The sequence below is a fragment of the Pelobates fuscus genome, chromosome 4 (genome assembly GCF_036172605.1).
Source record: "Pelobates fuscus isolate aPelFus1 chromosome 4, aPelFus1.pri, whole genome shotgun sequence".
NCBI classification, from domain to species: domain Eukaryota; kingdom Metazoa; phylum Chordata; class Amphibia; order Anura; family Pelobatidae; genus Pelobates; species Pelobates fuscus.
The window spans coordinates 201,960,030-201,975,067 of record NC_086320.1 but is presented as its reverse complement, the minus strand read 5'-3'; the positions used below and the strand labels follow the sequence as shown (position 1 = coordinate 201,975,067).

At 35.3% G+C, this 15,038-nt stretch overlaps 2 protein-coding genes across 2 annotated transcripts in view; both read left to right on the top strand.

Moving 5' to 3' along the window:
- Window positions 1-3,015, top strand: part of SLC6A3 (solute carrier family 6 member 3) — a 162,540-nt gene extending 159,525 nt beyond the window's left edge. The window contains exon 15 of the mRNA XM_063450566.1: window positions 2,251-3,015. Within this exon, the coding sequence (XP_063306636.1) occupies window positions 2,251-2,274 (24 nt within the window). The 3' untranslated portion in view covers window positions 2,275-3,015. The remainder of the gene's footprint in view (window positions 1-2,250) is intronic.
- Window positions 1-15,038, top strand: part of OTULINL (OTU deubiquitinase with linear linkage specificity like) — a 394,233-nt gene that overhangs the window by 227,257 nt on the left and 151,938 nt on the right. The gene's annotated exons all lie outside the window — the stretch shown is intronic.

Sequence of the window (15,038 nt, the reverse complement as noted above, 5' to 3'; positions counted from 1 at the left end):
GATAGCAATTTAATCTAAATTAAAATGTTATGGTGTCTGGAGGCTCCCAGGCACTTTCTTACCTTAAGGGGTTAAACCATTCAAGAAACATACCTTTTTATGAATGGGGAGTTACTGATTGGCTTAGAGCGCCAGCTGACTACTCTATCCAATAAGCAACACCCACTGCCTGGCAGCCCTCTGTGCTTCCTGAAACTCAATTTAAGAAGCCGGATGACACCTCGAGAAACTGCAGGCAAGCAGCCGTTGGGGTTACACTGTTCAAGAACAGTGAAACCCTTTAAGTTATGAAAGTGCTAGTGGTTCCCATGGCACCATAACAACTTCCAATGGTTTCCAGAGTGTTCCTTTAACTTTGATAAAGATATCTAGTAGACGTGTATAGGTTTCCATTCTGCTAAAATTGAATGGCCACAAAAAATGCACATGTTTATATTGTTGCACTGGTAATATGTGAAGTAATTTATTTCAGGTTGGTTCACATTTTTTTCCAGATAACAGAGTTTTCACAATTGTAATTTGTCACTACTGTGATATTTGCATTCACATTTAAGCCTCTAATGAGCCAATGAAGCATACTAATGATAGGTTTAGCTGTGCAATTAAGAAAGCATTCTACTGCCGGCCACACATCTAATCAGCAGACTCACCCTATTATTGCCCTCAATTTAATGCCATGTTCAACAGCTTAAATAATTTCACACACAGAAAGCTTCTTTGGATATCATACTTAACAAATGTGCACTACAGAGAGTAAACAATTGTATGTGTTTGTATTTGGATATGTAAAATAATGTTATACTATAATATTGTTCTTTAAACTCTATATACATAGAAGTGTCAGAGCACTAAGTTATTTATATTATATTATCATTTATATAGGGCCAACTTGTACTGCAATGCTTTACAATTATAGAAATCTAAAAGGATTTGAGGTAGGCAGATATATACCGTTAGGTATCTTGCCCAAGAACACTTACTGGAAAGGTGGTTTGACCGAGTACGAGTTGCAAAACTAGGTTTCCAAATTCATCGTTGTCATGAAACATATTTATGAATTATTTTTGCACTGCCCTAGAAACATAATATGCAGTATTTTAGTTAAATTTTTCAAAAATATTTATTGTGACATTCAGTGGTGCTTACTTAAATCAAATATGGTGATTGTGGATTTATATTTATCCGTGTTTTAGGTTATACTTGCAATTACAAAAGGAAGGAATAACAGACATTTTAAAAATGGATTAACCTAATTTTATTTAATTAGCAATTGACAAATATTTAGTTGGTAACAGTGTAAATATATTATTGCAATAAATGAGGCAGGAAAATAATGTTTTGTTCAATCTGTTTTAGTGTCTGTTGCTGTTACGGCTGCTGATACAGAAATAAATAAATTTAAAAATCCTTGCATGCTATTTTCAGTTTGACTTTTAAAAAGCGGAAGAAAAAATTAATGTGGATTTCCCATAAAATCTTAAAGGGATCCCATAGCGTAAGGAATGCAAAATTGTATTCCTTACACTATAGAGACTTCTGGTCCACCTTTCCTTCCCCAATCCCCCCCACAGCCCCACCCCCTTTGCCGGCAGCTATGCTTCAATGCTTTCCAGTGGGGACTTTACTGATGCTGGATGTCCTCATGTCAAGCGTCAGCTAAGCGACCATAAGTTGGTAGGCACCAGGAAATGCTTCTAGTGGCTGTTTGATTGACAACCACTAGAGGTAGTCTTAGTCCTGCAATGTAATTATTGAAGTTTGTCAGAAGCTGCAATGACTTATACTGCAGGACTAAGTGGGTCTGGGACACTGTACCCAGATCACTTCAATGAAATGAAGTGGTCCGGGTGCCTATAGTGTTTCTTTCATTTTTGTATAAATGATTATTTCTCTAGCCTACAGAGAAATAAAAGCTAAACGGGAATGTTTTTCTCTCAGGGACTGCACCAAGCCATCAGATCTTGGCATAGTGCTTCTCTTGTTGGAATGCAAGGAGTGCCTCATTAACACTTTTGATAGAGTTGAGATATGTCACTTGTGTCTGCATTTGGGCACAGCCAACATCACCTAGGACCAATTTCTAGGCTACTTACCTATGAATATTTAAACGTGCATCAATGGCAACATATTAAGCAGGATCGTACAAAAATGTATTTTATGCCATAGCGCAAACATTGTGGCAAATGACGAAATTATACCTTTATTACAATTACTAAAGTTAAATGTTCTAAATTTCTGCTTTCTCTCCAGCTACACCACTGGCTGACTGTTTAAAAAGCAAGCAAACAGGATGAATTATATTAGTGACATGAAGTGAACAAACAAGAAGACAACAAAAACAATTGACATTTTATAATTGGATTAACTGGTTGATGGTATGATCTAATATATACCAGAAAAGACTTTCTTGACTAGAAAATTTGCACAGTATCTTTGGAAAACAGACATAGGTATTATGCTCATCGTGTTTTGGTGAACGTAGTATAATCTGTTATTTGGTGCAGTACTATAGTTTTATTGATCCAAGTGCCAATATTATGTAGGTAGATGAAGCTACGACCTATACGTGTCTGGTGAAGTCTGCTAATGAAGAATAAAAAAAAAAAGAATTATTCACTCAAAAGCACATGTGTATGTAAATATCAACTGAAATGTAACACACTGCATCAGAATTGTGCTTCTAGTTATGATTGATAGATGAAAAATAAATTCCATTCCATATTTTTAAAAAATATTTAGTGTGTTGTTTTCTAGCAATCTTATTTTGCTATTATAGAGATGTTACAGAATATGGTTGGGGGGTACTGGGATACAACTATAAATTATCTATCGACCTAAATGTCTCCCATTCTTTATCATCTGTTCTGTCTATGGTATTTTAAAAATATAGTTGAAAGTGATGAAACGTAAATACAAATGAGGATTTGTATGTTAGAGAAGCTGAGTAAGGAACTTTAAAATAAATATTTATATCTAGTATGTTATCTTTTTTTTATACATCATAGTAATGTACGATCTTAAGAAACTTGTCTTGGCGCAGAGATGTAGATATTCATCTCCAGGCAACCATTCTCATATAGCTGAAAATCAGTCCTTAACCCCTTAAGGACACATGACATGTCATAATTCCCTTTTATTCCAGAAGTTTGGTCCTTAAGGGGTTAAACAACTTGCTTTTTGGTAATTCAAGTCTCATAAATCTGTTTAATTCACTTTTTATTTTATCTGATTATTTTTTGTACATAGGTCTTCCTTATATTCAGTGGAAATAAACACATATTGCAACTAAAAAAAAATGGGCTCACATTTAAATGCTTTTTTTTGTGGCAAAATATAATTAAGCCTCAAATGTTTCAGGTAAACAGCCCCTTCCTCAAAGACCAATGCATGATGGCATTTTTAGGTATTAATCACTAAGGACAAGGGTGCATCCTGCAAATTTAATGGAGTTTTCCGTATGAACTTATGTGTTCACCTGTGCTAAGTGTTTGTTGTGTTAAAAGGGATCGATCAGTAATTATATAGCAGCAATGCTATCTACTCATATTTACCTCTCAAAAGTACTGTTAATATCTACTCTATCGCATGTCTATATTGTGCTTAGTTCTTCTTTAAGATGATAGTGCATTCTAAATTTTTGTCATTTTTTTTCATTAAAAAAAAATGCACATTTGGTATCGGTTTTGCAAGTAAAGATAATTACCAGGATCAAGTACACATTTAATAGGTAGCACCTCTAACTGGATTTTCTTTCCAACTTCATTTATTTAATAATCACACATAAAACATAAAAACTATATATGCTACATTAAACTATCATATTTTGCAACTTAGATTCAACAGATGTCAGGTTGCCACTAATGTGAATCTAAATCCCCTGTAATTCACATATTGTTCTTAGCTGAGTCCCATTTGATTTGTGTAGGCACTTGATTTCCGGTGCAGTATAATGTGCCTAAGACAATTGTTAAATTTTGCCAGTGAAAAATACATTTTGAATTGACTTTGGTAAGGTCTAAAGTGTATTCTGATGGGTCCAAGTTGGTGCCTAATACAATTTACAGAAAAAAAGTTTCCTTTAATTTGAAAATTACCACTTCCTAGGTGAAACATTGCATTAGTGCTTCTTACAGATAGTCAAATAACATTACTTATTTGATTACCTGAATCTTAGGGTATAACATGTGTGCAATTTTAGACATTTAAAAACTTGGAACACGTATTTGCCATTTGTTTGAAATGTTTTTTTTATTTTTACTTTGATGATGAGTACAGTGCAAAATAATAGCATGTGGTTGCCTACGCAGAGGCATATAAATCAGAGTGAGCGCCCAACAATACAATATAATTATGCATATATTTTGCAGGATTTTAAACATGTCTAACGCGTTAAAATGCTTATGACAAATAGTTATACTGTGCAGTTATGCGGCCTGTGAGGCTTTAAATGGTGCGTTGTACTAACATCGTATCTGAAGTCATACGAATTATTTCAATGCAGGCAGTAAACATTGTACTTTTGCTTTCACAAGGCTCAAGTAGTAGTTGTAGCAGGTCTATTAAAGTTAAGTCCTATACTATTTGTAATTATTTTAGTGTTATTAGAGGCAGTCGTTATGCAAGTAAGCATATGTATTCAAAGTTAGCCTACGCAGAGGCTTATTACGTTAGTGTATGACCAGTATTTGACATTTGGACTTTGAGAAAACACAGTCAGTTTTTAATGAATACAACTAGTGAAATCATCAGTTTATGAACCAAAATATTCTTAGTGTATACTTTTTTGAATGTTACAAATGATTTATTTTATGTGTTGATCCACTGAAAAATATCCTGGAATAATTTCTAGTGATACTGTGTCGCGCTGTGCAGCTCAAGTGAGGCTAGATTTGTGAGATAATGTGATTTGTTCTATACAGTGATAAGTTTATCTCATGCACAAATTAGAAATATACTTTTAAAAAATATATAGTATACCTCTTTTGAAAATTCAAAAATAGTGCCATTTTACTCCACAATGAATACTCTACAGAGAATACATTTTGACATTTTGAACTTGTGTATCGCTTGTAGTGTAAATAATATGATGTAGATTGACTTCCTTGCTAATAATAAAACACTATATAATTTTATATAAAGACAAATATAAAAGCATATATAAATAGTATATTGCAGTATAAACCATATTTTCTATTCTTTTCATATTTTAAATACTCTATTTTATGCTTAAATACAAGGAACAAAGACAAAAGTTATTGTTTCATCCGTGACAAAAAAGCGGTTAGTCTCAAGACAATATTATAAGTTGTTGTAACTGAAGCTACCATGTAAGAAATATAACCCATTATGTGACGTTCCATTACAAGTTTTCCTGTTTTAGTGATTATCATATTCATATAATTATGTGAAATGTGTATTGAACTACAACAGATATGTCTTGAAATATAATAGAACACAGCACGTAAATGCAAAACATGTTTGCCAGTAAAACTAAGTAAAATGAAATTGTGATCAATAGGGCAAGATTTTGTTTCACGTCAATATCCAACACACATATTTTTCTGACAATGTGAAGTGAGTTTGTGCGTTTGTGAGTTTGTAAGAAAACAATAAAATGTTTTTTCCTTCTCTGTAATTTCAATGTTAGTCTTTACACTACCTCGGTAGGAAATGTTCCAAATGATACACTAAGATCTGTGAAAAGTCTTTTTTACTTCCAATATTTTCTTTCTAACGTTAAACACTTAAGAAAACTATGTGCTTATATGAAGTGACAGAATCCATCCCAATGTGTAAAAACGCCATGCTAGTTTAAAGTACTGTGAATGTTTGCTTTTATTTTTTTGTTGTATTTTTCAGGGGAATCCAAGGATGTTGTACAAAATTGTAAAATAGATTCTTAAGTTGAAAATCTCTCAAGAATGTTTAGTGCCAATTGTTTCTGAATTTATTTTTCAAGTAGATTTGTCATTACATAATGCAATTCTTCTCTTAATTAGGTTTGTACGTTTGTTCTTCTGTGTCCCATATTCTAGTTATTGCTGCAAAATCTATTTTACCTTTTATCAGTCTTCACTATTTTTAACTTTAATGTTGGCTTAAGTTTAAGTTAGCACTAGGTCAATCAAACATTGAGCTGCACTTAATGAGGACAGAAAAAAAAGGGCTTAAATACGGCAAGTAGAGATGTCCCAAACAGTTCGCCAGGAACTGTTCGCCGGCGAACATAGCTTGTTTGCAGTCGCCGCGGCGGGCGAACATATGCGCTGTTCGGTCCACCCCCTATTCGTCATGGAAGTGGGAGGGTCTGGGAGTGAGGGTCTGCTGCTGATTGGCTGGAATGTGTCTGCTGACTGTGAGGTACAGGGTCAAAGTTTACTCAATGATGACGAATAGGGGGCGGACCGAACATCGCATATGTTCGCCCGCCGCGGCGACCGCAAACAAGCTATGTTCGCTGGCGAACAGTTCCTGGCGAACTGTTCGGGACATCTCTAACGGCAAGTTAAATAATTCAGAATGCATGACTGTTACCAAGAAATATTTACTGGGTGAAATGAACTTTATGTGAATGCGGTAATAATTTGTTGGGGCATATTAAAAAAAAGAAAAATTTAGAGAACAATTTTGTTAAGACAAATCTACATTTTCGTAAATCAAAGTTTCAGGTAAATGTTTGTTTCCCCTCTAAAAAGTATTTCTATTCAATGTTTGTAGTGCTCTAATGTAGTGTTAAAAAAAATAACACGGTTAACACCATGCCATTTAGATTTTAGGATTGTAAACTTATTTGAAACACAATGACACTACAACTCTACAGTGGTATGTAATGTGTAACAGTTATTCTGTACAAATAATTTCAAGACATAAGCTAACACTGTAAACACAAAACCACTGAACTGCTGACTGTTAACTTGTCGTGTGATAATAAATATATGTTACTCTAAAGAATTTTCTTGTGTTTCTTATACTTGTACCTAATATGTTTGTGTGTACATGTTATCTGTATAAAACAAAATATGTCCATATGATACAGGATATAATACATTAGCAAGAAGCAAGAAGTCCAGCAGTTACACATACATTATAGTATTCTGTTGAATGTATATGGAGTATGGTATGCAATATACATCGTAATTGTGTCCCAAAAGCTAAAATGATCCAGTAAATTATTTGAGCAAGATTACAAGTGTGAACACTGGCATGTCTGTAATTTGACTCTTACCTATCAAATATTAATAAGGTAACGGAGAGCAAAAAGGTTCTAAAATCTGGCAACAGTAGCAGAATACAAATCATTTATCAAATTCACCACAAAAATGAAACTTGTGTAAAAATCACAAAAAAGTTAAATAAACAGGAGGTTTGGCAGAGGGTGGGGATAAAATGGTTAAATAAAATGTGTCAGTGTTCTTCATTAAATACCCAGGGGGTGGTCTAATTTTTACAAAGATATACTTTTTATGAAGCATGTCTGGATTTGGTTATTACATTTATAGTCCTCAAATATAGAATTTTTAAAATGTTTAATTTAATTTATTCCTTGCAATATTCACCCTGTAACTTTCAAAAACTGATTAAAATCCAACACTACATTTTTTCTTTAGATTCAATAGTTGTGTAGAAATTATTATATTATTATTATATATTATTATATTATATATTATATATATATATATATATATATTATATATTATTATATTATATATTATATATTATTATATTATTATTATTATTTTAGGGTTTCCCATATTTTTAAAAATCTTTCACACCAAATTTATATATTTAAATAGGATATCAGAAGAAATAGCATCCTTTAAAAACTATTTATAATATCTGTGGGAAATTACAGTGGAATAAACACATAGGAAAAGTGTGTATTTCTTGTCATGCTTTTAAAATATGTAAGAACAGTGATTGATGTAAAATGGTTACAGATACAAATATGGAAAACATTTTATGGGCTCAAAGGGCAACCATGAAAAAAAAAAAATATATATATATATATATATACATTTTTCCATATTACCCACAATATGTCAATATTGGGAGAATGGCTGGCGCAACAAACCCACTCAATATACAACCATTATTTCTGGCTTACACACAACATATCATGTCAATCCATTTTTAAACGATTTGACGTCTTATCTGGGATCTATTGAGCACTGCTCCCCTCCTCCACTACTAATGCCAGAGCTGAAAGCTCCTAAACAGGAACTCCTGTTAGCTCTCCTGAGCTAAGCCTTGCAATGCATGGCATCGCATGGGAGAGTTAACAGAAGTTCTTTCTTACGAACTTCCGTTTCTACAACATTAGTAGTTGCAGCAAGGAGTATCATATGGAGGACTAAGAAGTCAAACCGTTCAAAATGGTTTGATTACTTACAATGGGAGGGTGTGCCAGGACACTCCAGTCACGATACACTATATAACAAGCTGTATTGTGTTATTGTGCCTTTAAAATTCCTTAATTTTTTTTAGATGCTCATGGTGCAGTGCTTTGTCATACTTTTGAAAGCTGTTCAGCAAAACATTTGTCTAAAAGTTGTTAGTTAATTAGTTACCTGACCATTAATCTGTACTGTACTTCCAAGTACTGGAAGAGTTGGACCTAAAAGGTCTGTTCAGCTGTTTTTTGTTTTTTTCTCCCATCAATTTAAAAATGAGGAGATGATTTACAAATGGAAAACCACCCAACTGGTTAAAAGTTGCTGATTTCAGTGATGTTTCTTTCCTTTTTTTTCTACCATGAAGGAAAATTAATGATGCTAGTTATATCTGGTTAGAACAAAAAAAAATGTATGCACTGTAACGGCACTCCCAGGCATAAAAGGGTGTTAAAAGCCGTTTAGTAGATCTTCCCTTCCAGAGACACAGGCACAGCTACTGTAGACACCAATACAGCGAACTGGAGAAGCATATGAATGCCGTAAACAGCTGAACCAGAACCATATGAATGCTGTAAACAGCCGAATAGGAAACACCATACGAATAGGTTTACACTCCTAGCAGTCAAACTGGAACAGCATACAATAAATCCCCCCAAGAACGAGATAAGGCTCCGTTTTGTGGGTCAAGCTGGAACAGACAGAGCTGTGGGTTTATTGTTCTTATATGCACATTAGTACCACCCACAGGGTTTTGGAAAACAACCTATAAACACATACAATACACTCAGACACTCCCACACAAAATCCTCCCCTCTGCCTGTGATACAATTACCTTTCACAATGGGTAATGCAATTATCACAGGCAGAGAAATACATTTTTTCCACATTATTCATAACTTTAAAAGTATGCATCACATTCACATAAATGCATTTTCAGAATCAGCATACTCCAAATATGAACATATGTCAAAAGCATCCACATTGGTCCATTGGTTCAAAAGATAGATCGAAGTCCTTTGTGACCAAAGGAAGCATGGCTTTTCTGCCCAAAACCTGTTCCACAGAGTTTTCTATCCTGGAGATAATTGGGAAGTAATCCAATTATCTCCAAGGACAGAGACAAAACTCCATTAAGCACATGGCAGTAAAAAGACAGTAAAATACAATAAAATACTCAAGGTTACATTTATTACATAAAATACAGACATGCAACATATCCCCAGATAGCTTAGGTCTGAGCACACATTATTACTGAATGGCTCTCAGACCACACACACATACATTTCAATTGCCATGAGCCAAAGTATTTCATTACACGACTAGGCTCCATGGCATAGCTATCTGGGTTAAATGAGTTCATTCAGTAAATCCGAGAATCTACCGAACGCCAGAGCAGAAATACATGAATAGACCTTTCTGCATAGGAAAATTAAGTAAATGCCGGTCCATAGTCAAAAGGCAGCAGGCAGGCAACCAGGCTCCTCCAATGCACAGTGGCGAGATTGGTCTCGTCATATGCACCACAAAAGACACATTTCCACCGGATGGAAGTTGGAAACATTCATATTAGAAAAAAAAAAAAATCAAGTATAAATAACTAATTTGGACAAGAGCTAGCAAATGTCTTTGTGAATCAGTTTCAGCTGGTTTCTTTGAAAGCTAGTTCTCATAGAATTAAATGCAAATTTTAGAAATTGTGGGTGGACATAAAGAGTGATTTATTGATTGGAAACATTTTCTAGCACTCTTAATGGGAAATGCATCACTTGACAATTACTTTTTTTAAACTAGCAAGCAAACATGCAAGAAAGCAAGAAAACTTTGAAATGTATGTAATTAAAGGAACTCTGTACTCACTATAATAACTTCATCTAGATCAGGGGTAGGCAACCTTCGGCTCTACAGATGTTTTGGACTACATCTCCCATAATGCTTTTACAGCCATATTGCTGGCATAGCATCAAGGGTGATGTAGTCCACAACATCTGTAGAGCCGAAGGTTGCCTACCCCTGATCTAGATGAAGTTGTTATAGTACCGACATTTGTTCCCCCTTCCAAAGTTGACCCAAAGCTCAATAGTTTATTAATTTGAAGGCTAGAAAGTCTGGCTTCAAGTCATGCCATTAACCCCTTAGGGACCAGGCCGTTTTTCAATTTTCTAACCGTTAAGGACCAGGGTTCTTTTTACATTTCTGCGGTGTTTGTGTTTAGCTGTAATTTCCCTCTTACTCATTTACTGTACCCACACATATTATATACGGTTTTTCTCGCCTTTAAATGGTGTTTCTAAAGATACTATTATTTTCATCATATCATATAATTTACTATAAAAAATTATAAAATATGATGAAAAAATCCAAAAAAAACACATTGTCTAACTTTGACCCCCAAAATCTGTTACGCATCTACAACCACCAAAAAACACCTTTGCTAAATAGTTTCTAAATTTTGTCATGAGTTTAGAAATGCCCAATGTTAACATGTTCTTAGCTTTTTTTTTGGAAAGTTATAGGGCTATAAGTACAAGTAGCACTTAGCTATTTCCAAACCATTTTTTTTTCAAAATTAACGCGTTATATTGTAACACTGATATCTGTCAGGAATACCTGAACAACCCTTCACATGCAGTAAAGGGGGGGGGGGATATTGCAGTGATGCCTCAACATCAAGGCATCGCTGCAATACCATTAGAGCTGCTGGAAGCGCTCATGACAGCTTCCAGCTCTCTAACTCCCCTCGGACATATCAGGTACGTCCGCAGTCCTTGAGGACCGTTTTTTTGTCGGACATACCTGATACATCCGAGGTCACTAAGGGGTTAAACCGTATAGCTGCGAGTGCCATGCACGTGCCTACGTTTCTCAGTACTCCTTTATGAGGAACATTGACATGGTGTGTCATTTAGGAGGCATGGCTTTAATATGTAATGCTAGGAGGAGGGTGCGGCAGTGCCAATGGAGACTCTGGAGCGCTGGAGAAAAGGTGACTTATTCCATTATTTATCAATTTCCAATTATAAACTTACTCTAAACTTGGTCAAATTGCATTATTGGGCATGCCTCTCAAATAGGGGAGATTCTTCAGTCTCCCCCTCCCTTTTACCCACCCATACAGGTTCACTACTGACAAAAACAGAGCATCATTGTGCAGCAGCAGGAAAGAGAAACTCTCTTATCCCTTGTCAGGATGTTGCAAGGTAAAGAGATTTTCCAACTGCACATGTTTAAATATGTCAGGCTTGCACAATGCACTTTTCCAGCATTCCTAGGGATGGGACACTTACTGGTTAGATCAGTGTCCTCCATGGAGTTGGTGCGGAAAGCATAAGGAATAATAAATATGAAAATAAAAAAACATATTTAACTGCTCGTTTACAGCTTGCAGGCTGAGCAACTATATCATTGAAAGCTAAAGCTTTTGATTGAGACAGTTGTCTCAAAGTGATGCATATCCCTTTAATTCGAACTGATGTATTGTCAATGAGCCTTTTGATACTGATGCATAATGATGATGTTTTCTCGATATCAAATTAAACAATGTCATGTGATAGACAGAAAATGGTCAGTGGAGTGCTTATTATTATACAGTTGCCCAGATTCTTATAGGCTAAAAGAGCCTATACAGGGCAGAAAAAAGTACTTAACTTATTAGTGTTCCAATTTGATAACCTTCTTTCTTTATACCTTTAACATAAATGAGACTTATATAGTGTAAAACCACTCCAACATATGTATAGTATATAGAATAATGGAACACTCACATATTCCAAAGCTATATGGACCTAGCTCTGAAAAATTACTTTATTAAAACATAAATATAAAAAACAATAAAAATATAAATACAAATACCAATATGTAAAATGTCATGTGATAGATGAATAGGACTAACTAAAAGGGCATTTTTAAGACCTTTTTTTTGCCCATTCCATAAAGTCGATAACCAGTGCTGCCACTAATGGTAGAGAATCCAAACACGCAAATCTATATCAGCTAAGAGAAACAGATAAGGGAAGATATTACCATTCTTAAGGGGTAACCAAGCCTAGGAAAAGCGATAACAGAATATCAGCAAGATTTGGGAAGTCAGTTAGGTCAGAGAACAAGTCCATAGTCAATAGTCAAATACCTGAAAATCAAGGCACAATACAAACACACTTGAGGCTACTACAATCCACAACAGAGATCAGATCTCGAGGTGGACTGAGAATTTATAGTCAATAGAGACCGGCCTCATTCGAGCGACACCAGAATGTACATGGGCACTGTCACTTGAATGATGCCCTGCTTTGAACACTGAATGCTAGTTATCCTGTGCACCATTTCTGGTGAACATGCTCCATCTGGTCATCTTGCCATGTTTCATTCCGGCATCATGATTTACATGAACCAAGTCTGGACTTTCTTATCCAAGCCCAGCATCATTCCAGCAACAGCATCAATGCACGATCTGGCATTGTTTAAGCATGATGGTATTAGATAAGCCCTGACAAGTGCATTCTCTTCATTTAAATGTGTTTGTATGACAGCCAGGCCATTGGAGAACAAATATATAATATGGGTCTCAACGTGCCATCTTTTTTTTTCTTCACTAGAAAAATATTGCTTACGAAACTTTGTTTCAAAGGGTATTTTACCTTTTCTATCAATTTTGTTTGAATCTGTTTGATTCAAAATGGAATAAAAGGAAGCAATGAAAATGTTTTTTTCTCAAGATTATATATTGCTGAACCGACAGCAATACACAAATATACAGAAACAGTATATGAAAAATAAAAGATATACACAGGGTTATCCACTAAAGTGAGAATTTAAGGTGAATTGAAAGTCAATTTCAAAAGTAAGGTCCAAATATTTTAAAAAGTCAGTTATGATTTCCATTCCGTTATTTTCGCCTTAAATTTAACCCCTTAAGGACCAAACTTCTGGAATAAAAGGGAATCATGACATGACACACATGTCATGTGTCCTTAAGGGGTTAAAGTTATCTTTGTATTCACTCTGAATTCTCACTTTACTGAATAACCCTGATTGTAAGTGTAACTGAGCTTCCTGTACCCCGGTTGGGTACCTCTGCCGACGGATGTTCCTAGTGCTCACCAGACACCATCAGCACCGCAGTCCCCACATCCAGCGTTACAGCTTGTCCTCTACCAACCCTGGACCTACAACAAGGTTCCAGTGGGTGAACCTCTCCTCCAAGAGAGAGTAGCAGGAACAAGCTCTTAAAAGAGTTTAGTGATTATAATCCATGGGGAGTATAGTGATATAGCAATCCCCAGGGTATATGCAGCCTTCCCCCCCACACACGAGGTGAGGCTCTATGTTGAGGGTAAAACAGCAACTCAGCAGATCAGAGGGTTTATTGAACAGCTTGGTCTTTTATACAGTTTTCCCCACTAGGTTACCACCCAGGTGGACCTGGTGGGACACAGGGACACAGGAACAACAAGCCAATAAAAACAGTTTTACATTCAGTCACCCCCACACAGTGTACACAATCCCTCCCCTCTGCCTGTGATATAATTAATGAAGACAATGGACTAACTCAATTAACTCTAAGCAGAAAAAACATACATTTTTACAAACCCCAAAAAGTACCCCAAAAAACAATTTATCCCCTGATAGCCCAGATCTGGGTGAACAATATATCCAAAAATCACCCAGATTGATTCAGGGGTTCAGGAATTTCCTGGAAGTCTTATTTTCGCCCCAATGCGCACATGGTCCCATGCCCAAAACAGTTCCATACACTCAACGACAAAACACTGCTGGACAATTTAAGATGGCCGCCACCACATGTTTGAATCTGTTCCAGTTAAAAGTCCAAGGGGCAGAAACAGTACTTTTGAACATGGGTTATCAAAGGGCCCATAGTCCCAGGGTAGGAGGCTGGCAAACTGGCCCCTCCAAAAAACTGTGGTGAGGTTACTTTAGTAATATAATTATTCTATAAATCACATATTAATGAGGTAGAGATAAATAATTATTTGAATTCAAATTAGAAAATAGAATTCTAAATAAAATACACAAAAAATAAAAACTAATGAACATTACTATCATTGTAAGAAAGCTACAAAGAAAAAAGAAGCGTATTCTACAACCAGACTACTGTTACTATCTGAGAAGAGTTACTACATAGAGGTTTATGTTTTTAAAAGATTTCTAGCTACTGTTAAAAGAAATAAAGAAAAATAGTGTACAATGTGGATCTACAGTCTGGAATAATATTAAATTTAAACAAAGGCTAGAAATCCCAACATGCAAACCTGAGGTCTATGAATAACATATACTCCTGGAAAAAAAGGATTACTGGTCTTTAAGTTGGCTCGGTTTAACACATGAAAGTATATGATAGCATAAAATACAGTCTACAAGAGGTAACAAATAAAAGTAAACAGTGACAGGCAGAGGGCAAGGAATATAGAAAATGAGAAGACCAGTAAACAGAGACAAAGTCAAGGATTCCAAAGGTTAGAGTAGTCAGAGATGAGAGCTGAGTAAAAAACACATATGCACTCTACAAGTCAAAACACACTCTCAGGTAACAGAGATCACAACAGGGCAAAAAACAGTGCTTGGATTATCCTAAGATTGGTGTTATTGTTCTAGGCTTTACTTTTGTGTTCAGCAGCCACATTAATCTGA